The sequence below is a fragment of the Dipodomys ordii genome, unplaced genomic scaffold (genome assembly GCF_000151885.1).
Source record: "Dipodomys ordii isolate 6190 unplaced genomic scaffold, Dord_2.0 Scaffold146, whole genome shotgun sequence".
NCBI lineage: Eukaryota > Metazoa > Chordata > Mammalia > Rodentia > Heteromyidae > Dipodomys > Dipodomys ordii.
The window spans coordinates 3,455,252-3,482,811 of NW_012267362.1; the positions used below are offsets into that span (position 1 = coordinate 3,455,252).

At 38.4% G+C, this 27,560-nt stretch overlaps 1 protein-coding gene across 6 annotated transcripts in view; it reads right to left on the reverse strand.

The window, feature by feature from the left end:
* Ntng1 (netrin G1) overlaps positions 1–27,560 on the reverse strand; it is a 335,480-nt gene that overhangs the window by 137,198 nt on the left and 170,722 nt on the right. For all 6 annotated transcript variants that reach the window (XM_013031871.1, XM_013031868.1, XM_013031867.1 and 3 more), the window contains exon 2: positions 17,712–18,352. In XM_013031871.1, coding sequence (XP_012887325.1) covers positions 17,712–18,352 — 641 coding nt within the window. The remainder of the gene's footprint in view (positions 1–17,711; positions 18,353–27,560) is intronic.

The following is a 27,560-nucleotide window of genomic DNA, read 5'->3' on the forward strand; positions in this document are numbered from 1 at the left end:
GAGGCTGAGATCTGAGGACTGAGATTCGAAGTCAGTCTGAGCAGGCACTTCTGTGGGACTTAATCTCCAAAAAGCCAGAAGTGCAGCTGGAGTTTAAAGGGATAGAATATTAATCTTGAGGACAAAAGCTCAGGGACAGTGCCCAAGCCTTGAGTTCAAGCCCCAAATGAAGCACAACCCCTCACCCCCCATCAACTCACAAAACTGAAAACAAAACATGGTTTATTTTCACAGTCATAATATTCAATTGTGGCTCCTATTTGTGTACCCCTTGGTAACATAAACAGTGACCACTTATTAAATAAATGTTTAACAATCTGCATATATTAATAATCCTTAAAATAATTTACTAGAGTGGTAACATTTGTGTCACTTTCTGTTTTGTTTTGTTTTTCGGTCATTCGTGGGGCTTGAACTCTTGGCTTGGGCATTGTGCTTGCGCTCTTCAGCTCAAGGCAAGCGCTCTACCACTTGAGCCACAGTGCTACTTCCGGTCTGCTAGTGGTTTATTGAAGATAAGAGTTTCATGAACTTTCCCACCCAGGCTGGCTTTGAACTGCAACCCTCAGATCGCAGCCTCCTGAATAGCTAGGATTACAGGAGTGCGCCACCGGTGCCTGGCTTGTTTCATTTTCTAGAGGAGGGAATTAAGACGGCGGGATATTTAATTTAGGCATCTTGCCTATAGTCTTTCCAGTAGTAAGTAGAGAAGCTGGGATCTGTAGCCAGCTCCCCATGGGTAAAGTTCACCCCCCCGCCTGCCTCTCTCCTTGTGAGCCAGAGTGGTTTGACAAACACAAGCCACAATCTTGATAATTTCTTATTTTAGTTTGTGTGAAAAATTCACCTGTGGTAGGTATTTCTTTGGCATCTTATTTGCAAATAGTACTCGAATCTTTACATGTGTTGTTGTTAGTAGCAAAACCTAATAGAATAATCAATATCATGGACAGGAGCAAATAATCAAACTGCAAAGAAGCTTCTTGGTTTAAACTCATCAACGCTAAACAAATATAAAATGTATATAGCTGAGAAATATCTGCTAGCTTCTGCAGGACTCTTGTTTTCTATAAATAATATTTATATTTAATGGAAACAGAATTAACTTTGTATTGAAAATTGAGCCTGTCATTCAGTCCGATTAAACAACATGCAGGCTTGCAAACCCGCATTATACTCAATATTTCTGTACATCTGAAACTAATTGTACTGGGGACCCGTTTTCCAGATATACCTATATTAGGGAAAGGAGAAGGAAAATGTCTTTCTAAGTTTGTGCATAGATCTGGAATTAAAACAGCTAATAGATATTCTCAACCATTTGATCATAGTCAGCCATCTTAAATGATATGTAATGGCAATTTCACATGTCTCACTTAACCTATGAAAGTAGTTGTTTTGTGATGACCTTGAAGATGGGAATGTCAAATTGTGCTCCAGTAAGCTTCTCCTATCCCAGAGGTTGCTGTTGCTACAGCAACCTTAGGTGTCGGCTTATCACTGCCCAGACTCTATTGCTTATAATTTCCCTTTAGAACTATCAGTCAAACCATCTCTATGGTAGCAATGAGGATAGTAACTTGGCTTTTTATCTTCATCTGTGGCAATAGGCAACTGCCAGAAACTAGTGAGTACTAGATATTTAAGTGTTTACATTTGTTTGCATTAGAAAAAAAATCTCACAAAGGAAACAGGATGGATATTATTATTTCCCACGTTACAACGCTGGCATTATAAAACATGTGATCTGCTTTCCACCTAAGTGGTATTTTCCTTCCTTATCTTTCTACCATGTGTTTGTTGTGTAAGATCATTTCCAGTTAGCTAAAGACAACTTTTTTGTTTCTTAATCTTCCAACTAATATTCTTACAATAGCAAGATGCCTATATGATATTGGTAGCTTTAATCAAATGGTTATTATGATTTCCAAAATGGACCTCTTTCTTTTTTTAAAAAAATATAGTCAATTTCTGATTTTCCCTGTCCTGCCTTTCACATCTATTATACATTAGGAGATTTTTTAAAAAAATAATTTTTAATTGAGATTAGGTGATTACATAAATTTTACATATTTCACAGTATTGTGGAATAGTGACAGTTAAAGTCACAAACACATTTTAACCTTCACAAGGCAAGTTGTCATTATCATGGTCTATAAAGTTTGTGAATTCTATGAGCTTTGACAGTACAACTATTTCTTCCACATTGGGTGATATTTACTTTTTCTTCTGCTTAGTGTAAGCTGTTCCCTCTTTCCCTCTCATTCCCTCCCTCCCATCACTGCCTTTGAATTGCTTAGTTCATTTTCATGAATGCCCAATGCAGCTGATGGGTCCTTCTGTTGTAAGTTTTCCCATTTCCCTTTGATTCTGTGTCCTCCTAGCTTCCCTCAGATGCACGTGCGCATATATATACCATATATGTGGTCAAGAACATAGAGTCATTTAGCAATGATATGACAAAATGAGTGGAAGTCCTTCGTTTCTCAAGTCCTGTTTACTTTGTCATCTCCATTAGGATATTTAAAAAAATAAATTTGATATTCTCTGTAGTTCTGATAAGGAGAATCTGGCTGGTAGAGTATCCTTTGATAGTAATACTATATACTTTTCAGTATGAGTTATCTTGTCTCTCAACAGGTCTCTGGAACAGATCCCTGAAAAGATCCCTTTTTATAGAATATGGCCTGGCTAATTCACGATGGCTGGGCAAAGTGGGCAAAGCTCTGAGAATGTTTGCAGAGTCCTAGTGGAGCTATAGATCTACCACTGAACAAGAAAGTGAGCCTCCTTCATAGGCTCCCCAGTGTACAACCCATCATGCACTTGGGCAATGACACTTCTGGGATGAATGTGGATGAGATTTCAAATCTGACCCACCCTTCTCCTTGTAATTAGTTTTATACTCTTAGTGTGTGTGTGTGTGTGTGTGTGTGTGTGTGTTTACACCAGCTCTGGGGCTTGAATTTAAGGCCTGGGAGCTGTCCCTGAATTTTTTTTTAATCAAGACTGGCACTATAACACTTGAGAAACAACTCTACTTCTGGCTCTTGGTGATTAATTAAGAGTCTCAGGAATGTTTCTGCTTGGGCTGGCTTCAAACTTTGATCCTCAGATCGCAGCCTTCTGAGTAGCTAGGATTATAGGCATGTGCCACCAGCAAGCTGAAATGACTTACTTTACTTAAAGACATATAGTCATTAAAGGCAAAGCAGATAAATCTACACAACTAGTTTGATTTCTGCATCTCTCCTCATCTCCTCAGATAAACTCATTGCAGCCCAAACCTGACTTTTTCAGTATTTACAGGCCTCATTTACAAATTATAAGGTGTTCTGGTTATAAACTACAGATTGTAAGGTGTTCTGGTTATAAGTTCTAAATGTTCTGGTTGCTGAACCCAACAGGCATACATTTAAATATAACTCTGGGACTCATAATGCTGTTGTGATGCTGGTATTACTACTTAGAGGTAAGCAGGAGAGTCCACTTCTCTTCTCCAGCCTCTTCAACAAATGAAGACTTACAACTTGTAGTCTTGAAAGGAGTAATTAGACCATGGAAATGTGTAGCTGGCAGTGGTGGTATTCATGGATTTCACATGCATACATTACTTTGATGCCAGAAACAGATACATCTTCTCCTTTGACTTTGAATAATTAGAGGAAGTATAGAACTTTAAAGTTCGGATAGCTTTGGTTCAAATAATGTCATTAAAAATATTTAGCTTTACTTCCATTTCTTTGGTCTTGGTGGAGACATGCAAAGTTGGCCAAAGGATGTCCCTTAGGAAGAGTCTACATGCTCTGTATGGCTGTTTATCTAAGCTCAGAAGGTTGCTCCACCACCAGCCCCTCCTTCTTTCAACAAATACTCCTCGAATCTCTAATATATGTAAGGCTAAGTTCTAGATATTGGGACAGACCAATGAGTAAAGCTTAAGTCCCATTCTGCATGTAGATTTTCGCTATGCAACAGTATTTCTCTTGGCAAATTCACCGAACTACTCTGATTCACCTGTGATAAAGAGGGAGTTAGATGAAATTATTTCCATCATTTCTTACAATTCTGAGAAAAATGATTTTGCAGTGTAATGACTTCCCATTTGGCACACACACACTGTCTATATAAATCCACTCCAGGAGTTCAGCACACTGCCTTTTCCCAACCTGCCAAATCTCTGACCTCTCAGACTCCCCCTTCCCAGCATCTCTTGGCCCACCCTCCCCCCATCTGTTCCCTGTTCCCAGCAGCACTAGAGGATCTATAATTAAACATGGATGACACCAATATGTTGTAACAGCTTTGCTTCCCAGATATTCTGGTAGCACCAAATGAATAACAGCAGCCAGGCCAGCAACCCTATTCCTAAGCAAGGAGATGTCCCTTAGCTGCACACAATGTTTCCCTCTTACTGAGCTCTAATTTGTTTTTCATTACCAGTCCTAAGTAGCAAAAGTATTGCAACCTGAATTTAACTAAAATTAGCCTGTGGTTTTGAGACTATGATCTGGAGCAAATGGAAACGTATATATTAATTACCAGTTACTCTTATTTTCCTTTAAATACATGATTTTAGTTTGTTTCTCTAATTAGAGTTTGAGAAACTCATATACAGGAGGGGTAAAAAGCCTTTAGCATCTCTATTTATCTCAAAATGCACCAGATTGTACCACTTGGCATTTCATTTTTCACATCTTTGCTGACTCTTTATCACAATTTCGCTAGCTTAAAAACAAAATACACACACACGCACACACACATCCCTATTTATTCCAGTTTGGTACTTAATTTTTCTATAATTCTTAAAGAAAGACACAGAGTACTTCCCAAGGTTAAGAAAATAGGGCAAGAGTTAAAAAAATTCAGCATCAAAGGCTAGCCATACTCTAAAAAAGTCTCCATGTCTCACTGGATGTAATAACAATATAGAAAAAGTGATAGCAAGAATTAGTTCGCTGTGGAAAAAACAACAAGTTGTTATTATTGCTGCAAATAGTTCAACTATACACACACACACACACACACACACACACACACACAATGCATTTACTTCTTTCCTTATATCACAGGAAGATGGTGTTGGAGTTTGAGGGGAAACTTGTAACCTCATGTGATATCTGTGAATACTATTTCTTTAGGAATATTAATAGATACATTTTTGGCTAGGAAGATTTAAGAGGCTCTGGCTTAAATGAAATAGGAATGTTTAATCTAGGGCATGTCAGAGTCTAATGTGTATTATTCTTATAGAAGTAAACACTGTGAACCTGTCTCCAATATACTTTATTTACCTTTATTTTATTTTATTTATTTTATTTTATTTATTTATTTTATTTTATTTATAGAATAATTTTGATGAAAGATTCTTATCTAATAAAATATTCATATTTTGTGTGGGCAAGAAGATCCTACTTAAGGCAATTGTGACTTGCCCTGAGTTTACGGAGAGATGCAAGCACAGCTAGACCCATTTCTCTAGCCACTGAAGCTTGGCCAGTGCTCCAATATGAAGTAAGACCAAAAAATAAGTTGGATTCCTAATGATTGCTTTATTATCTCAACTTCCTTCTTATACAGTATTCCTTTTTCTGGCCACAGTCAATGAAAGAAAAAAAAGACTCTATAGTCATCATAAATTCTAACACAGTCTGAGTTGGGAGCTTGGAGCCATTAAGATTTATGAGGCTGCTGGGTACTATATTTAGAGATTATCTCTCCATTTAATGTTTTAGAATGCAAGTTCAGAAAAAAATTTCACATGTTGACACAAGTAATTTCTAAATTTTCTTTTTCCTCTTTGCTCCTGACAGATTATCCTCATTTGGACAAAATTTCTCTACCTATGAAAAGAGGCCAGAGAGCAACTATAAGTTTGTAAGTAATATGGTCACTTCTTATTAAACAGTAATACTTAGTTCTAAATATGACTTGCTATATTTATATACAATTGTTTAGCAATGAAAACAAGATGCCAGTTCAAGCCACAGAATCCAATTGGAGCAAAATCCAGTTCTCTGAGTTTTGTTATTCTTATATTTGGACAGTAAATAGAAAAATTCTTTTAACTGAACCATTAGATGTGGGTCTACGAAATATCATGCTAAGTCTAAGGCAGTGGTTATCCTGTCTGAATGTATAGGGAAAGCTTCTGATTCTAGGGAACACAAATCCAGCAAGGCTGTTGTGGGAAGATCCTGAATTAGGATGAGGAATATGTCTCCACAATTTTACAGGAGAGCTGAGTACATCTCTGTTACTGATATTTGGGCCTGAGGATATAGTGAAGCAAAGTAAAGGAAGAAATTAATTTAACTCTTTATTATGTGATATTTTTGTCAGAATGTTCTGATGTTTCTTGAAAAAGAGATATCTGTGCTTGAATAACCCCCCACTGGTGGAAGAAAAATTTGGACACCAGGGAATAAAGGATAAATAGGCAGATTCTTAAAATGGATAGTGTTCTTGCATGCTAATGTAGTTCATAATCTAAATGAAGGAATTAGTGAATATATTCTCTGCTTATAATGGTGGAAACCACAAAGGAAAATGAGCTATGTATGCATATACTCTCTTTAAAATTCAGAAATTCTCAAAGATAAAAAAGTACTCAAAATCAGAATGACACTTTTCGCCCTGCACCTAAGTAACAGTGATTTGTGCTTTAAAATTTTTTAAATTGTGTTATTAAGGTTTTCACTTGAATATTCTTGCTTACTGGGCTTCATCTGTTTTTTTTTTTTAAAGAAGAGCAAATTAGAATATTGGTGGTAGTTTTACAGAGTGTCAGTAATGCTGTTGTGTAATCCTGGATACTCAAGAGGCTGAGATCTAAGGTTCACAGTTCAAAGCTATCCTGGACAAAAATATGCATGAGATTTTTGTCTCCAATTAACAACCAAAAAGCATGAACTGGAGCTGTGACTCAAGTGGTAAAATTTCAGCCTTGAGCAGAAAAGATAAGGGACAGAGCAAGGTCTTGAGTTTAAGCACCAATACAGACGCACACGCACACACACACACACACTCACACACACACACACACACACACTCTGGGTATGGAATGACAAACTTTATTTCTTGATATCAAGCTTAGATCAACTTAGTTTGAAAAAAATCTATAAACTTCTGATATTGTATTTTATTCATTATTGATTCAGAAAAGAGAATAAGGACTGATATGCAAAAGTTAAAAGGAAAATCTGTCCTTAGTTAAAAGTTTCCTTAAATCAGTTATTACTATAGGAATAGAGATGTAACAATGAAATCTACCCCTATATCACTAAATAAATTGATAAAAATAAGCTATTACCATTCAGTGTAAACATGTACGGGGAATAAAAATAACTCTCCACCCATACCATATCACTAATAAAACCTGATAAAAAAGATAAGCTAGGGCTGGGAAGGTGGCTCAGTGGTAGAGCGCTTGTCTTGCAGGCACGAGGCCCTGGGTTCGATTCCTCAGTACCACATAAGCAAAAAGAAAAAAAGCTGGGAAACCATGGGACCTATGTTTCTTTGGGCCTGGCTTACTTCACTTCATATAATTTTTTCCAAGTTTTTCCATTTCCTAACAAATGGGGCAATGTCATTCTTTCTGATGGAGGCATAGAATTCCATTGTGTATCTATACCACATTTTCTTGATCCATTCATCTACTGAGGGGCATCTGGGCTGGTTCCATATGAAACATAGGTCCCATGGTTTCCCTTATTTGCAATATCTAGTATATGTATGAGTCAAGCAGAAAAGGTCAGATAATGTGATGTTAGGAAAATGAACCCTTAGGTATGTATTTTAATGTTTTTTTTCCTTTCATGCATTTGTTTCTAATGCATTTATAAGATTATCTCTTTGTAGCTTTGTATGTCCCTCCCCCACAGTATAACCCCTGCTTTCACTATATTTGATGTCAGTATAACCTGTAGAGGAGATGGGGAAAAACAAGTCGTCTAAGGATACAGGTGGACGTGTTGCAACAATGAGAAGCACAAGTTGTCATGTCGAAAATGAGCTTTACAATGTTAGTGTGTGGGGGGGGAATGGGTGGGGGGGAGGGGAGGCTGGGAAGGGATGTGAAGGGTAAACAAAGGAGGAGGCTGCAATGCTTGATAAGAAATGTACGCATTAACCTGCCCATGTAATTGTAACCCCTCTGTACAGTGTGTTCACAAAAAAATAAAAATTAAAAAAAAAAGAAAAAAGCCAGAAGTGGCACTGTGGCTCAAGTGGTAGAGTGCTAGCCTTGGGCTGAAGAGCTGAGGGTCAACGCTTAGGCCCAGAGTTCAGGCCCTACAGCTGGACACCCCCCGCCAAAAAAAGATAAGCTAATATTATGGCCCTCCTCTAGTTTATTCACTTACATCTATGACTTGTTTTTAGCTTTTAATGATGTCCACTAATTAAATACAATGGTACTGGTAGATATTTTAACTTACAGAAAAGTATGAAAGAAAGATTAATATTCATAATCTTCAGTTTTACTTTTCATAGAAAAAGAAAGCCATCACCATAATTTTATTTCAGCAATAAAACGTCTGAATTTAGCAAGATAAGATAAATCAGACCAATCACACACTTTAAAGTTGATATGAGTGAAGAAGTTGATATGAGTCCAGATAAACTATCACATGATGCAAGGAAGAACTGAGCAGGCAAAACTCATGGAGACTGGAACACCAGTATCTTCCAAGAGGGGCAAAGCCTCCAGAATTACTGACTCATTGTTACTATTTAAAGATGGAGACTTCAGGGATTTTGTGGGTCTTCTGTATCGACCATGATCACTTCAAACTAGTTAAACTGCAAAGTCATTCCATCTGTAGTTAAAAACCTGATTTTTTTTTATCATCTTTACTATATGTTTGAGGGGAAAAAAGAAGCCATGAAACATCTCTAGTCCTTGGTTTTTCCTTCTATGAAATGGGCTTAAACACCACCTGCCTCTCAAATATCTTCTGAGGTTTAAAGGAAATAAAGCACTTAAGAAGAATTTTCTAAGACATGTGTTGAACAAATGTAAGGGGCTATGAGGGCAATTAGAACTCTCTTATTTCTTTCTCTTCTCTTCTAATTTCCTACTACTCCTCTGATTCTTTCTTTCTTTCTTTCTTTCTTTCTTTCTTTTCTTTCCTTCCTTCCTTCTTTTCTTCCTCCCTCCCTCCCTCCCTTCTTTCCTTCCTTCCTTCCTTCCTTCCTTCCTTCCTTCCTTCCTTCCTCCCTTCCTTCTTTCTTTCCTTCTTTCCTTCCTTCTTTCTTTCTTTCCCTTCCTTCCTTCCTCTTCCTTCCTTCCTTCCTTTCTCTCTCTCTTTCTCTCTCTTTCTTTCCTTTTTTTTGTCATTCATGGGGCCTGAACTCTGGGCCTGGGTGCTGTCCCTCAGCTCTTCAGCTCAAGGCTAGTGCTCTACCACTTGAGCCATTGCACCACTTCTGGCTTTTTCTTCTTATATTGGAGGAATCGAACCCAGGGCCACATGCATGCAAAGCAAGCATTCTATGATTGAACCACCTTCCCAGCCCAGATTCTTTCTTAATTTCCTTTAGAAGTCACCTTTTAACTGAGTTATCCTACAGGTTTCTGGAACTATTCTATAAATGCCCACAGTCATTGATATATTGGCAATATCTTTATTGAGATTTAGTTTACATAATATATAATGTGCTAATTTAATTTATATAATTCAATGGCTATTGATAGATCTAGAGTCATGCAACTATCACCACAACAAATTTTAAGATATTTTCATTTTTCTGTCTTAATTTATTCCATACCCTTTAGCTCTCATACTTTTATTTCCTCATCTCCCAAACAACCTATAATCTAATTTCTATATCTGTATATTTGCTTATTCTATATAAAATGTGGCAATTATTATTTGTAAAGGATAAAACTCTTACTTTGTTGCTATTATCTATCCCCAAACTTCAGGCATTACATAGGCTGGGATAAATTATAAACCTAAATTCTCTGACTCAAACCGTTTTCTACAATATTAGAACAGGAATTGAAAATTCTTAGCTGAAACCTAATGAAATGGCGAACACAAGTAACTAGTTGAATCACTAAAACTTTGCTCAAGTATTTATTCTCTACGGTGTAGCCCTGACTTCCTTTCAACTGGGAACATTTTTCCTCAGAAACTGATAGGTCATCAGACCTGTTTATGTACAAATCTCAAATGATTGTCCTAAGAGGGCTGTGTGGAATTTGGAGAGCTTTTCTGGAACATCAGGACTTGGGGTTAGAAATGTTCTTCAGTTAAGCAATGCTACATTTCTCCAGTCTATGCGCACTGAAAGAGCCTTTAATCTCCTTGCCTTAAAATATTCCAGACCTGCACTGAATCAATATGAAATATCCATACAGTTTAAATTTCTTATGACAGAGGGGTTGCAGAGAGCAAGATTCAGAAACCCTTTGCTACTTTCTAGAGATACTGAAGATCCATGGGAAGAGGCGGGCAAGTATTTCCCAGGACCCTGCACTCCCAATTCTTTAGTGGAAGATAGCTTGCAAATCTCCTGTCTTTCTCCAGAGTTCCTACTATCCTGTTCACACTAAATTAGTACCTTCTCCTCTGTGTCCACAACACTTCAAAGATTCACACATGGGGCAATAGTTTAGATATAGTTTGAACACAGCTCCCATCCTAAATTTAATATCTGCTTTGAAGTATTGAGAAGCTAGACATAATCTAACTATGGCACTTAGAGATGAGGTTTTTTTTCCGGATGTGATTAGGATTAAAGTCATGAGAATTAAAGTCACAATTGCATATTGGTAGCTTTGCAAGGATAAACAGAGAGACAGAGAGCCACATACACACAGACAGAGAGACAGACAGGCACACTCCTTTGCTACTTTGGGAACCTGTCAGCAAGAGGTAATCATCTATGGTCCCTTGAGCATCCAGAGGTGGGATCTAAATAAACCCTTTTTATTTATTAAGTTTCCCAGCTTCAAGTAATTTGTTAGAATAAAGAAAAAAACATTAAATTAATAGCAAACTATTTAACACATGTTGTCATTTTATTTTTAACTTGGCAAGACTGTTATTTGAGTTTAGGGTCTTCCTCTGTGACTCTACCACTTGAGCTAGGACCCAGGCCCTCATTTGTTTTCTCTCTATGAGTCTGTACCCTTTCCGGTTATGAGCCACTTGAGAGTATAGAGATTATATGATGCTTTGGGCATAATAATGTGTGTCTGCTGTGTAATCCACACCAGATCCAGGGTGAAGGAAAAATGTTTACATACAGCAAAAGAGAGAAGGTGTTACAAAAGCAGAATCTGCTAGGTAATAGCAAAGTCCAGCCTTATTAAGAATAAGTGAGAAAGGCCAAACATAATGCTTCCAAAGAGTTAGGATGCCTCTTAGAAAAAAGTGCAAAGTAAATATTTCAGTAGATTTATTGGAGTTAAGGCTAGCAAAAACACTTAAAAAACCTGCAGGAAAATTGATAGACCTTTTCTCTTAGTAAATCACTTTTCTACATTATGTAATTTTTTTAACTTTGAAAAATTATTTAATATTGTGTGTGTGTGTGTGTGTGTGTGTGTAGTAGCCTCTTGAGTAGCTAGGATTACAGGCATGAGCTTCTGTTATCCTATCTTTTTACTTTTGCCACTTGGAAGCTTTACTTATTCTAGAAACAAAAAAGCAAGACTGTGGTGTTCAACTGGTGAATACACAAATGTAAACATGACTCCAGAGTGAGTCTAGATGTGGGGGGTGGTAAAATCAGCATTTATGAAGTTGTACACACTAGAAGGTTTCACTATGACAACTCCAAAGGTGTCAATAATGCACCTTGAACATATTCACCCTCTATTACAATTGTTGTATCCCCTTTTCTCTCCCATTCCTTTCCACTTCCATCTCCCTGGTTTTATTTCTCCTTTTCTTTTCATAACATTGGTTGTTTCATTTTGTTTCCCTTAGCTTCCCCAAATGAAAGAAAGCAAGTAGTACTTGTTGTTGGGTTGACATATTACTGAGCAAAATGAGCCCCATTCCTTCGACTTTCCTACAAATTAACACCCTTACAAGGCCTTCCCCCTACCCCCTGGTTCATTTCAGGCCCTGGATCAGGCAAAAGAGGAAGTGGCTTTGGGTTGGGAACAAGTGAAGTGGACATGGCATCAAAATGTCTGTTAGCCTTTGTGCTTCTGCTCCTAAGCTCCTTAGTTGACAGGTGGAGCTAGAGAAAAACTACAGAAAGGTGGAATTGAGGAGTCATACCTGTAACCCTTGCTACTCCAAAGACTAAGAACCAAGATCACAGTTTGACACCAGCCTGGGCAGATAAACACCAGAGAAACTTATCTCCAATTAATCAGAGAAATGCTGGAAGTGGAGTAGAGGTGGCTTAAGTTGTAGACTGTCAGCCTTGATGATAACAAAGTCAAGCAAGAGCATGAGGCCCTGAATCAAGCCCCAGTATGGGTACACACACACACACACACACACACACACACACACACACACAACTGGCAAAACAAAATGGCCCCTTGTTTACAGGGGATATGGAGGTCTGAAAATCCAGATAGCATGAAACACCATATTCACTATGATTTTCCTATGTGTACCTATCTAAAATCTAGTTTAGTTGATAATTTAAGCAATTTGAGTGCCCAAAGTGGTTAATAATGAAAGAGAACAATTGTAGCAATATTTTGTAACCTTTATTTAGAAGCTTTGAATTCTTTATTTCTGGAATTTTAGCGGTATTTTGGACTTGAGTAACTAAAACTATAAAAATCTGAGTTATGGATAAAGATCAGACAAGAGTATTATCATTTTGACAGCTAGCTACCTCTATAGAGCTACAGTAGCATAGCCTGGGAAAGAAACAAATGCACACAATTGGGGAAAAATACTGATAATGACCTTTAGGCATATTTTGCAAAAAGCAATTAAAAGAGGTACTGATTTCAGGTTTTTTTTTTAGGCTACTGAGGAAAGTTCTTTCATTACTGTTCTCAAGTTCTTGTTGTTAAATAGAATTTCTATTATCTTATGTCGAAAACCTGTAGCTTGATACATTGCTGATAGTATATCTTAAGAATAAATGAGCATGTTACCAAATGCTCATTTATCTTTCATATTTAAATGTTCTTACAATAAATCACATTACCTCCTTGAACTGTTCACCTCAAAGAAACAATGAATGCTAAGTGTAGCCAGGCACTGGTGGTTCTAGCTACTCAGAAGGATCACGGCTTGAAGCCAGTCCAGGCAAAAAAGTCTGTGAGACTCTTATCTTCAATAAACTACCAAAAACTCAGAAGTGGAACTGTGGCTCAAGTGGTAGAATGCTAGCTTTGAACAAAAGAAGTTCAGAGACAACTCCCAGGCCCTGAGTTCAAGCCCCAGGACGGGCAGAAAAACAAAAACAAATAAACAAAAAGAATTCTGAGTTTATATTTGAATAAAATTTGTGCAACTGGCAAAGTGTTCAACTTTTTCATTAATGCAATTATGGAAATCTTGGAAGAAAACAACATCCTTAAAAAAATATCAAAACCTTCAGCCCTGTTAAGTAAGAAACATTTTGGACATTATCCGCATTTAATAGCTTTCGAATTTAACCCCCTGTCTGTTTGAAATGATGTTCAGAACAAACATCTCCTCTTCCTTTTTCCTTTCACCCTTTATCCGGTTAGGTTTTATTTATGCACTCGGCGACCTTTTTGGCCATTAAAACCATCTTGCTTCAGCAGTTAATTAACACAAGTACCATAATTTAATACAGTTAATGCTACTTGATGCCCCTTAATGTACCTTCCATTAGTGATATTATTGTAGTATTACCCTGTAAATTAAAATGAGATCAAGACTGAGAGAGTAGCTCTTTAATTAAGGTACTGGCACACTGCACTCATCTATTAGTCACTAGAGAAAATCACCCTGATTTACTGAAGCAGGACATCCATAAGTCAGAATTAGTCTGTGAAGATTATTAGGTTTATTGAACGATGTAAGTATTATGGAGTCGCTGAGATTGCCCATAGCCATGTTTCCTCTTTTTTCCTCCATTATCTTAATAAATACTCAATGAGAAGAGGGAAAGCGAAGCAAAATATGTATGTAGTAAAAGAGAAATAAAATTTTAATCATGAGATTATAGTTTGTCCCATAAAAATAGGTATGAGGTGCATCATATGCTATGAGGAACACCAGGCTGTATTAGTCTAATAATAATCAAAGTATTTTTCCCCTGGACAACAGTGGCTCATGGCCTATAATCCTAGCTTTCCAAGTGGCTGAGGTTCAAAGTCAGTTGAAGCAGAAAAGTTTGTGGGACTTTTATCTCCAAGTAAGTATCAAAAAGCTGTAAGTGGTAGAGTGCCAGCCTTGAACAAAAAGCGCCAAGTGAGAACACAGGACTTGAGTTCAAGTCATGGTATCAGAAACACACACACACACTCACACACACACATACACACAGGAATTATACCAAATTGGTCAGTACAAATACACACATCCATTAAGAAGAATTGGAATTCATAGTCCCTTTCAAAGATGTACAACTGCTTTTATTGATAGTTTAATGTTTCCTGAGGATAGATTTTTGTATTCTCTGCTAACTCTTCTACAGTTATTTACTTCTGGTATTCTTTCCACTTTCACCAAGTAACATATCAGTTCCCACATGTGGTGGGATGAGGTTGAAAGTTACAAGTAGAAGAATATCATGATCATTATCAGGTATTGACACACACACATCTCAAATGAGAGTCATTTCATGGGATAGTGGGAAACAGAGATCATCATTGTATGCTAAAACATTTAGACTTTCATTTAGGAAGCATTCATTTTAATTTCCATTCCTTCTGTAAGTGATTTGGTACGTAAGGAAAGTTAGGGCAGACCACTGATCCTTCTTAAATTATTTCAGAAGTAAAATAATGACATTAGCATCTAGGATGAATAGTCTCAAGGACCATCTATTGCTCATCATTTTCTGTTAGGGTTATTAGTACGAGCAGACCTTCCTTACATAACTTCAAAGTTAGAGACATGCCTGAGCCATGAGGCCTTGCTTCTTTAGTCCTTCCCCTAAGACTAAAATACTCCAGCCATCTGGTGTCTAGTCAGGACCTGCCAGCATCAATTTGGCCCTGAGGAATTTGGACAGAGTGTGGAGGTGACAGAGTGGGACCGTATGGACGGGGCTCACCTCTGCTGGACCTTTCTCTATGGCCCAGCTGCTTCCCACCAGCTCACAGCTGACTGGTGGACAGGAAAAGACAGTGGAGGTGAATCTTCAGAGAAGGAAGGAAAGCTCCTGCAAACTTCTCAGAACCCTGAAATGCCGCTGGAGTTTGCTGCTAGGACAGGGGATAAAAGAAATGCGGGAAATCCAGGGCACTCTGTGCTTGTCACTTGCCACCTTTAGAGGATGGCCTGGATAACCCAGTGGAGAATACATAAAGATGCCTTTGGCTATAAAAGGTGCTTTATATTTCCTTTCTTTTGCAGGGTGGGGGAAAGTGGGGAAGGTAGGTGTGAGTGAAGGTGTGCCAGTCCTGGAGTTTGAACTCAGGGTCTGGATGCTGTCCTTGAGCTTTTATTCTCAAAGCCAGTGCTCTACCACTTGAGCCACAGCTCAACTTCCATCTTTTTAGTAACTGGATAGGAGTTTCACAGACTTCCTTTGCCTGGCTGGCTTCAAATCATGCTCAGATCCTGGTCTCCTGAATAGCTAGGATTACAGGTGTGAGTCACTGGCACCAGACTTTTTAGTTCCTTTTAAATAATCAGCAAAGAGCTAAATGAATACTCAGTAACAAACGAAGCTGGCTATTTCCCTACCTCCAACCCTTCTTTGCCTTACTGACAGTGGCAAATGAGAATGTTTGGCACAACTTGGCCTGTAGCCATTTGGGCTCAGATTAAAGATTTCTCATATTGCCTGGAAACTGACCTATGTGAATCTTACAAGACGGAGCACACTAGGGATTCAAATTCAAATTTCAGTTGATTCATTTTAACCTTTATTCTTTCAGATGAATTGACTACTTGCTGCTTGCTTTTGGTATGCTATTGTTTAAAATAGCCATTATTATCATCTATCCTACAGTCCTGAGCATAGGGTATTTTCAACTGATAATACTTTATCAAAATGTTCCTGAGTATAATAGCATTTTATTATACATATAGTAATATGTGTAGTAGCTTCATGCTTGAGGCAACAGCTCTATTATCCTGCCTTAGTGCTCTGCTAATATGTGAACTCTTCTCAGTTTTCTGGAATATTGTGCTGATGCAAATGTATCCATGCATATGTCTCTCAAAAAACTGATTTGCTTTCAATCTTGCTCATACAGCACCAAGGCCTTGGATAAAATTTTATAAATAAGACCCCATAGCTAGTCTCTTGATTTTTCCATAAGGACTAAGAAACTAGAACAAGGAAGATGTCCCTGGTTTTAGCTACATTTCCTGAAACCTTCAAAATCATTCTGAATGGTCATTCCTAGTTTATTCTGTGGACCTCTTGTGGCCTTCACCGTATTAACACTAATGCCTTCTGTTCTTCCTTCTATCCCAACTCTTAAATATCAGAGTCTTAACACTTCCAGTTTCTCAAGTCTGCACAGCCCTTGTGGATTCTAGAAGCCAGGAAGTTGACCAAATCTCCTTTATCTATTAAAATTTGTAAATACTTATTTAAACCTACACGATATGCTTTCCATGTTCTGAACCTCATCCTCATCCATTTCAATCTATTTTAGAGTGGTTATTGCTTACCTTAGCTTTCCATTTTTCCCTCCTAATTTGCTATAATTCTTCTCTCATCTCTACTTTCCCCCACTCATTAGCTAACGCATAGACTCCCATTAAATGGCTATTTTCATAGCATACTAGGCTTGGAAAGCTGGTTAGAAATTTGTATGTTGGTAGTGCTGGCTGTTATTATTCATGTTTTTTATTTAAATATTTTCAAGTTCTTCATAATTCCATTGGACTTTTAGTATACTATCAAAATCAAAATTGCCCTGACCCTAACCATTACTGCTGTGATTCTGGTCCAGCGGCCATTGACTTATGAATTGAAGAGTGTTGAAATCAGGTGTATTTTTCATATTTAGCATACTTTTAATTCAATATGGCAAAACTTTAGAAATTAGAGCTCACTCCTCTGTCATGAATGTATTTTTCCTGAAAGCTTTGGTTCTTGCATAACACATGTAAAGACATTTCACTTCTATTTCCAGAACACTTTCGATCCAATATAATAAACATAAACAGAGTGTAGTATCTTGTTGTGACTCTCTCTTACATTTAAAAATGTGAGATGCACGTCTTAACTTTTTTTTAGTCTCTTCAGGAACAACTGGATTTTATTGTCCTGGGTTTTATTGTTGTAATGCCTTAAACCACCTCCTGACCTTGGGGAGTTCTTGCGTCTCAAATAAGATACCTTTCTCGCCCCACCCCACTGCACCCCCTTTTGGTTAAAATGTAAGGAATTCTGCCAGATTCAATGACACCAAAAGTCTGAGATTACACATGACTGCTGAGTCGAAGGGTCTCAAATATCGTTAGAAAACCAACTTGCACTCTGCTGTTCCTGAGTAAAATGTTGCAGCTGAAGTGGACAAAATGTCGCTTGACAGCGGTGGCACCCACACCCAGACATTTTCTTTAGACATAGTTATTCACATTCAAGGACGGATAGATGTTAGTTGTGTCTCTTACCTTCCTCGCACCTTTATGTCTGAGATGGCGTAAAAGTAGCGTGCCAAGTGCAGCTCGTCGACAAATATTTCCCCAATAGCTGGTCTCAGCAGCCTGATCCTCAGGTCTGTGACTGTAAAGAAATCTCTGAGTTTCTTGGTTGTATCCAGCTGTCCGTAGAGGGAAGCCATATTGCGTAGTCGAGGTCCAGCAAAAAAGGCGAACCTGTCTTTGATCTCGAAGTGGATTATTTTGCTGTTGGTGGTATACCCCGTGGAATACTCTTCTGTGCAAATGATTTCTAAGACCGTGTGCTGTGATAAATCCTTCACGGATTTGGGGTCCATGTGAAACGCATCCAAGCAGTCCGTGGCATAATACTGATAAGGCTGCCACGTGCGTCCATAGTCCAGAGATTTCTCCAGGATCATTTGGTCTGGTCGCCCGGATTCAAAGGTAATCACGATGTTGTCTGTGAGCTCAATGGTTTTGCTCCAAGACAGAGTGATGTTAACCTGGAGAGGCTTGGGGTACTCCTTCCAAGTGGCTGACTGCCAAAATGTGGAGGGATGCCTTCCTTCAAAATCAAACATCAGCTCCGGAGGATGTGCCAGCTCTGGGGTACTTGCGTCACACTCATTATTGCACATGTAAGGATTGCCCTGAGAAAGAAGAACAAGATGGGGCGTATCAAGACACTGGTGGACACAGCCCAAATGCCTGCAGTGGACGAACAGATCAAGAAAATATGAGATGGATTGATGGAGCTGTCTGTCTGTCTGTCATAATGATTACATATCATCTGCCTTCTGACGGGTATCAAAATTAATCTCAAAGTAATTTAAAATATGTGAGAGGGGCTGGGTGCTGGTGGCTTGTGCTTGGTAACCCTAACTACCCAAGAGGCTGAGATCTGAGGGTCTAAGTTTGAAGCCAGTTCAGGCAGAAAATGTCTGTGAGATCTCCAATTTACCAGCAACAAGGCAGACGTGGAACTGTAATTCAAGTGTTAGAGTTCTAGCGTTGAGAAACAAACAAATGAACAAAAATTACCTCAAAAACAAACAAATCCTCAGGGACAGGTTCCAGGCCCTGAGTTCAAGTCCCATGACTGGCACAAAAAAATTTAAAAAATAAATATAAATATAGTAGAAAAAGACATTGAACACAAATTGTGCCATATTGTGATGGCTAACAGGCTACAAAAGAAAACAGAAATCTCAACATTTTCATTTGCCCTCACTGGATTATCCTCTATCATAGCTTGTTTTATTTAAATAGCAATATGGTAATTTTTTCTCATCTTGTTTCCTTCCATGCATTTTAAAAATGAAAGCAGTTTATTTATCCCATATGTGTTAGGCTCATAATGTGGCCACAGAGGCGCAAAGACACAAAACAACTGTCTAACAGCTCAATACTCCACTTCATCTTGGAAAGAGATTACCAAGAAGAAAGGGAAGCAAGGAAAATTCCTTCCTGCTTCAAGATTTCTTAGCAGCACAGCCCTTTAAAAGTCATTCTTTCCAGCAGGGGTTTAGAAATAACCACAAACCCTAAACACCTGTATCCTACTTAGGACAAGATCCTCCATATGAGGTCTGGCCTCTCTTGGCCATGTCTCCAATCTATCATGCATAACCGGGTTCTCGCTTCATAAAGGCTGGTTTTAAAACATTTACTTTATTCACCACAAATCATTAAAATGCGGTACACTGTAGGCTCTGGGGTTTGGTCCAAACATCTGCCATCTGAAAAGAGACAAGTAGATTGCTCTAGAAAGTCTTGAGATGGGGGTTGTATTCTAAGAAAGATCACGCAGGACAAGGAGCCCTATCACATATATCAAAGACGGGCTGGTTCTAGGGCCCCTATAAATCCTAGAATATACACCGATTCAAGTCCCTTACATAAAATGACCTAGTACTTGCATATAACCTACACATTCCCTCCTGCCTACTTTTATTATGCACTGGTACTGGGGTTTGAACCTAGGGACTTGTTCTGTCACTTGGCTTTTTAACTAAGGCTGGTGTTCTACCACTTGAGCCACATCTCCACTTTTGGTTTGTTGTTGATTAATTAGAGATAAGAATCTCACAGACTGTTCTTTTCAGATTGGCTTCAAACCTAGATCCTCAGATCTTAGCCTCCTGAATTGGATAGGAGCTACCAGCGCTCAGCCCCTCTCACATATTTTAAATTACTTTGAGATGAGTTATAATATCTATGGCAAAGCAAATGTTATGTAAATAATGTTTATGCTATATTGTTTAGGGCATATCATCAAGTCAGTATCAGATACAATATCAGTATAGATACAAGAATCATAGATGTGACTACGTAGAATGTGAATAAGATGAGGTGACTGTTACTCAAACACAGAGTGCTAGAGAGAGATTGAGAATGTGTGCATGTTGGGGCTTGCTAATCTCATTTTTTAACCCACGACTGGTTGAATCTACAGCCAAATTGTACTCAATGAGGGGAGTGTCACATGTGAAACTGTAGCCATGTGTGTTTGTTACTCTGGGTTACCCCATAGGCCATTCTTCAAGGATGTTAATTGTCATTATTCCCCTTCTTTACAGCCCACTCAAGCCTGACACTGGAAATAAACCTTCTGGTCATATTAGAAGGCTGTTTGGGCTATACTAAATGGCTCTTCCCAAAGTTTTATGAACAATGACTCCCAGGATTTTGTCAATGTTGTTCAAAAAATACTATCACTGGGGGTCCACCGTGAGGTAGCCTGGGCTCTCTTTAGCCACAGAGGATGCATTCTATCACCTGCAGAATATATTTCAAAATTACAGATGATACTCAACCCTTAGACAAGGTTTTTTTTTTTCTCCTTCACATACTTTTATCTCTGATAGAGTTTAACTTATAAATCAGACAGTGTGAGATTAGCAATATGTCTCCAAATAAAGCAGAACAATTGTAACAGCATATTGTCATAAAATTGATGGTGATTAATATATGAAATAATGCATTGTAATAAAAATTAAGTGGCTATATTATAATATCATTATATGAAGATGATCTCTCTCAAAATAGTTCGTTGTACTCATCTTTCTTGTGATGGTGTGAGATGATGAAATATCTCTATGATGAGAAAATAAATGACATAGGCATTGAAGGCTCGTGTTAGTTCCTTGAACATGATAACTACCATGTTGGGGACAGTTAGCCTGATGTCTAAAACTGTTGGTAGGTGACACATGTAGTGTGTGCAGTGTGGATATATGGGACAGAGGGATGATTCACATCTGGGGGTGGGATGGAGTGGTGGTGTGAGATTGTATCACTTTACTCAGAATAGTACATAATTGAAAACTTATGGGCTAGACATTGGTGGCTCACACCTGTAATTCTAGCCACTCAGGAGGCTGGGATCTGCTGATAACAACCCATGTAGAAAAGCCCATGAGACACTTATCTCCAACTAATCATCTAAATGCTATAAGTGGCAGGATGGCTCAAGTAGTAAAGTGCCAGCCTTGCACAAAAAAAGCCAAGCAAGATCATGAGGCCCTGAGTTCAAGCCCCAGGACTGGAATAAATGAATGAATGAATAAAATTCACTGAAAAAAGGATAAAACTTGCCAGGATACAAGTGAGACAATCCTATAGTCCTAGCTACTCAGGAGGCTGAGATCTAAGAATTGCAATTGGAATCTAGTCCAGGCAGGAAAGTCAGTGTGACTCTTCAATTAATCACCAAAGAGCTGGAACTGGAGCTGTGGCACAAGTGATATAGCACTAGTAAAACAGGTAAAGGATAGCACCTAGGCCCTGAGTTCAAGCCATCTCGCCATAGACACACAGGTACACACACACACACAGAATAAAAATTTACTTTAATTTTAAATTAATATCAATATTTGACATTATAATTTAGTAGTTTGAATTTCAGCTGCCTATGAGTAACTGAAGAGGTATAAAGTTCACCTATGTGTAAGAGGGGACTACTACATTTACCTCTTACGCTGTACTAGGTAATTACAAGCATGGATGGATGAAAGAATTAATCCTCTGACATTATCCTTAAAGTTTCTCTTGGAATAACAATTAGATAATCTACTTTTTTTCTATGACATGAACTGTGAGGGTTGCATCATACCTGTTGGATAGGTAAGATGGGTCTAAAATAGTGAATTTATGCTTCAGGTATCAACACCCAGCAACCTGCTGACTTGTAGGAAATCTAAGAAGGGCATTGGAGACTTGTTTTGGCTTTCCTAGGGGCAACTTGCTCTTACTTAGTCAGCTATTACTCTCCTTCTCTCTTTCCCATTAATGCAATTGAATCCTTGAGTTGGCAACAGGTTTGGGAGACTCAAGTATCATTTGAGATGAGGCCAGAGAAAGGAGAGAACAGTCATGTTTTAGAAATATACTGAAGAAATCAGTGATAATGGAAATGTTTCTGTACTTCGTTCTCAAATTTCAATTCCCTATTCCTGATTCCAGCGTCTGTAGCACTATTTATAGGTATCTCCTTCAAAATGAGCCCACAAGAGGTTGGGGAGGGGGTAGAAAGGATAAGTTTCTTTTCCAGGTGGAATATAAATCACCAAATTTATTGTTATTTAAACTCCCTTAATCATAATCAAAGAGTCAAATGACAGAATTTTGCAGACTGGCAAAGGTGTATTTTTTTTAAAGGAAGGTCTATAAATATCATGGAATCTGTCAGGATTTATAAATTCTAGGTTTATGTAAATGTGCTTTTCACTGGAAAGGGTCAGATTCACAGAGATCATATCTTCCTTTGAAATTGACTAAGAAAAGTATGGTCAACTTTAGCACCTGTCAGCATTGAACCATCTACATGATCATGAACTTGGCTGCTACTACCTTCTTCCTGGGAAGAGCATTTTTATTGGAGTTCAAGTATAAAGGGAGAAAAGAAATCAACTCCAGAAGATGCACCAGTTACCTGACACTTGTATTGCGTCATGTTGGAAGACAACATTTGATTTCCTTCAACCTAGGTGCTTCATCAGAGCTTCTCTAATGGGAAGAGGAGCTCAAAGGATGGAGAGATCCATCAGAATGATTCGGGGGGGTGGGATACTAACAAACCTGCCCTACACCTATCTGAAATGTGTTCATTCTTTCAATGAAAAATGTTTGCATCATCCACCTTGTGCTTAAAACTTACATGAGAGTTGTTTTACATTTTTCCGTCAACCCCTTTCATAGAAATGGAAATTAGGCATATGGAAGTGCTAAGAAATTTGCCCAAAGTCCTATAACAAAATACAGAGAGGAAGGGTGGGCAAATGCAAGTATAATGTTCAATGTACCTGGATGTCAATGGAACTGGTAACCTGAAGGGAGGAGTCGAGTTGGGAGAGATGGAAGAGACTAATGAAGGAGGTGACATTGATCAAGATGCACTGTGCTCACAAACTGACATGATGAATAGAAACCATTTTGTACAAATACTTAAGGAGAATACTTAAGTTATTTAAAAAAGTTAGCTGGGTGCTAGTGGCTTACATTTGTAATCCTAGCTACTCAGGAGGCTGACCATTGAGTATCGCAGTTGGCCATGAGACATTTTTTTTGGGGGGGGGTAGGGGAGGCGGTCAGTTGTGGGGCTTGAACTCAGGGGCCAGGGCACTGTCCTAGAGCTCTTTTGCTCAAGGCTAGCGCTCTACAATTTTGAGCCACAGCACCACTTCTGGTTTTTGAGTGGTTAAATGAGATAAGAGTCTCACAGAGACTTTTCTGCCCAGGCTGGCTTCAACCCTTGATCCTCAGATCTCAGCCTGCTGAATAGCTAGGATTACAAGCTTGAGCCACAAGAGCTTGGCTTCCTAAGACTCTTTTTCCAACAAGCTACTCAGATGTAGCTCAAGTGGTTGAGCACTAGCCTTGAGCAAAAGAAGCTCAGAGACAGTGCCCAGGCCCTGAGTTCAAGCCCCAGGACCAGCACACACAGAAAATTACACAAGATGTAGAGAGAGCCAGAACTTCTCATCTTTCCCTTGACCTGATTTGTTCAACACCCAGGTCAATAGCATTTCCTGTATTTGAATCTCTGTCTCAGAAACGACACTGGCTAGTAGACAATATCTAAGATCAATTGAGTTTGAACAGACTAAGACCTCATTTTCTCCTGAATGAGCATTGTCATACATCTGAGATGCCTCAAAATTAAGAACTTTTGCTTAGCTTTACAAAATGTGCCTAGTTCACAAACATTTTAACCTAGAGTCCCCCTTTTAACTTCATCACCCTGGGTTATACACTACAGAAGCAGTATCCTGGAGAGCATCCTTTGAGATTCCTTATATTCGCCTCAAAATTGTAAATATGAGACACCAAACAGCATCTCACAACCCAGTTTTGATCCTTTCATGAGGATATAGCCACAGATAGCACAGGTCTGTTTTGCTCCACAGGAAGCAGCTTCCCCTTTGGGCTCAGCAGGAGGGCCAGCTCTGGGGAAACGTTGCCATTACTTGTTTATCATATCTTTACACAGATCTGATGATGAGCCAGGCACCGAGAGATGAGAGGAGATGGTCACACACTGAACAACTCTTCATTGATGACCTATGATAGCACTATATTTAAGGCATGCCCCTTGGTTTTAAGATTCAGCAGCAAATAAAGCCAATTCCTTGCATTCTGTGCTGCTCTCATCTCAGCTGGAGGAGCTGGGCTAAGCCGGTAGAGAGATAATGCTTTATAATGTTACCTGGTGCTAACTGCGATGGAGAAAAATAAAGCCATAATAACAGTGAGGGAGGGGAGAATGACAGTGGGAGATGCATGACAATTGTAATTGTATATTGGGAGGTCACAGAAGGTCTCTCTGATAACCTGACATTTGAGCATATAATTCCTAATTTACGCTGGGAATGATCAGGGAAGGTTGACCAAAATGAGAACATTGTCCTTCATCCATTTCTACTTGTAGGGATAGTTTTAACACTATAAAAATTTATTTCAATTAGTGGGTACACTAATCATTCAGAATGAGACTCTACACCAAATGACTGTAGATAACAAAAAAAATCAATTGGGCCATTTTCCTTATTTCAAGGTATTCATATTCACTTAGGAGATTAATAGCAGCAGTGTGATTAACATAATTTACTGAGAGACATGATATTGTGAGAGAGTTACTAAAAGATGACAAAACCAAACTCCTTCTGGCCTTGTGTTTTTAAGGTGAGAGAAATAGACAAGAAGAAAGCTGAAGAAATTTGAATATCTTAACCATTCCCAACAGAGAAAGCTGGAGGAGAGATTACATGCTGAAATAGTTAGTGTAAACATTTCACATGGGTGTGATCTGTAATACTACTGTCATAGAGAATTATCAATAAGAAAACAATTCATGTTAAAGGGATTATATTAATTAAATTTTCAATGACTCCAACTCTACCTTAATCCTTTTAATAACATCAACAATGAAATTTATACAAGATAAAGCAACTATCCCCTACTTACAAAATCAAAGAATACTTCTTGCTGCTAAATCTTACAGATTTGGGCATCAGCTTCTGTAAGTAATTATACTACGGCCTGCTGATAGCTTAAAGCAGATCTTAATTTAAGTCCTACAGGCAACAGATTCTTACCTGAAGTAAGCAGAGAATATTTACGGTTATTCAGATCATATTTACACCACAAAGAGATGCCTTAAATAATTAAACAGATATTTCTGCTAAATATTTTTATAACAATTTGAAGACTGGGATGCCTAATTCCATTTAAAAATGTTAATATTTTACCTCTGGGAGAATGGAAGTTACTTATTAATTAGCAATTTGTAGTTAAAGTGGAATGCTGTTATTCTTTAACATGCTTTCAAAATTAGAGGGACAAAAGCAATGTGAGACGTGTTTTTACTGCTTTTATAGGTGGAAAATGTTTTCCTTTTGGCAGGTGACACTTTAAAAGGTTCTAAGGCTGGGTTGTGGTGGCTGACTCCTATAATCCTATCTACTCAGGAGGCAGAGATCTGGAGACTGAGATTCCAGGTCAGCCAAAGCAGGAAAGTCTATACATCTCCAAATAACCAGCTACAAGAAGTGAAGCTGTGGTCCAAGTCATAGAGGGCCTTGAATGAAAAAGACAAGCAAGTGTATGCTTTGAGTCTAGGAGAGAGTAATGTCTCTCTCTCTCTCTCTCTCTCTCTCTCTCACACACACACACACACACACACACACACACACACTCTGAATATTCTTTCACCTAGGGTATGTTAGCCCCTTTAGAGTTACAAAAACTAAATTTCCACATGATCAGTATTAATGTAAAACTTGAGATTTTCATTAGTTTGCCTTTCAAGCTTTACTTATTAGCTGTAGACTGAGAATGGTAGTTGGAAACAAAGTGGGATTTACGGTGGAATTATGAGGGACATGACAAATTGTCATGGGCGAACAAATGATTTTCAAGAAGTATTTGAGTTAACACACACTGGTAGAGAAGAACAGAGACAGTTACCACACACCCGTTTGTGTCTACTCTTTGTAAGTTTTCTTGACAAATGATTGTCAAACAAGATACCTTCTGCAATGGCATGCCACACTTGTCCCTCTGTGACACAGTAACTGACACCATTAAAGCTTTGCAAATATAGGACCTTTATAAAGGGCAGAAGATCTTCCTGCTTATCCCTCGGAGAAGGAAACTATGAGTGTAATTCCTATTCCATTTCTCTAGGAGCCCAGTGAGCAGGCTACATTTTGTGAGGTTATTACCTGAAACCTTTATATCAGAGTTATAATATTTTTCTTTCCTCCCACCCTCCCTCCCTTTCTTCTTTCTTTCCTTCCTTCCTTCTTTCCTCCTTTCCTTCTTTTTCTGTTTTCTAATGAAATCCTTAGTTCATTCGTTTCTTTAAGCACAGACACAGGCTAAAGGGCTGATTGAAGTTGTAGCTTCTTTCAATCTTCCCTCTGACAATAACATATTGTGGACTTTTTTTTACTTAAAAATAAAGACAGGAAAGCTTAACCTTTCTGTGAGGAGAATACCACAAGCCATATCCCAGGTAATGGGCAGTAATGGACACCTGCATAAATCCCTACAGAGGATTATGTTTAGGATTTTCACACTGCAAAGGCTGAAAGGGTCTAAAAGGCCATGTTTCCAAGAAGGTGCCAGATACATTCTCAAGTCTTAAGCCACACAAATGCATTCCTATATAGAAAGTGTGAATCATTAGCTCACATATACTGAGAAGAAACAAATATTAGCAGAATCAAAGAAAATGGAAAAGAAATGTCTACAGTAATGCTCTCTACTAAGGTAACATTCCATTGTGTGGTAGGGAAATCTTGTTTTAAAAATGATTTTCTTAGGAGCTGGGAAGGTGGCTCAGTGGTAGAGTGCTTGCCTTGCATGCATGAGGCCTTGGGTTTGATTCCTCAGCACCACATAAACAGAAAAAGCTGGAAGTGGCGCTGTGGCTCAAATGGTAGAGCGCTAACCTTGAGCTGAAGAGCTGAGGGACAGTGCCCAGGCCCAGAGTTCAAGCCCCATGACCGCCTATATATATCTATATATTCTTATTACTAGGTATATTCTTATTACTAGGTATTAGTGGTTCATAGTTGTAATCCTTGCTACTCAGAAGGCTGAGAGCTGAGGATCCTGGTTTGAAGCTAGCCTGAGCAGGAAAGGGTATGAAACTCTTACAGCCAAGGAAAGTGGTAACAAGGTTGACAAGAAATTGACATTACCTTGCTTATGCAACTGTAACCCCTCTGTATATCACTTTGGCAATTAAATAATAAATAAATAAACAAATATACATAAAAAGCCAGAAGTAGAGCTATGGCTCAAGTGGTTGAGTGTTAGCCTTGAGTAAGAAAGCTAAGGGACAGCATCCAG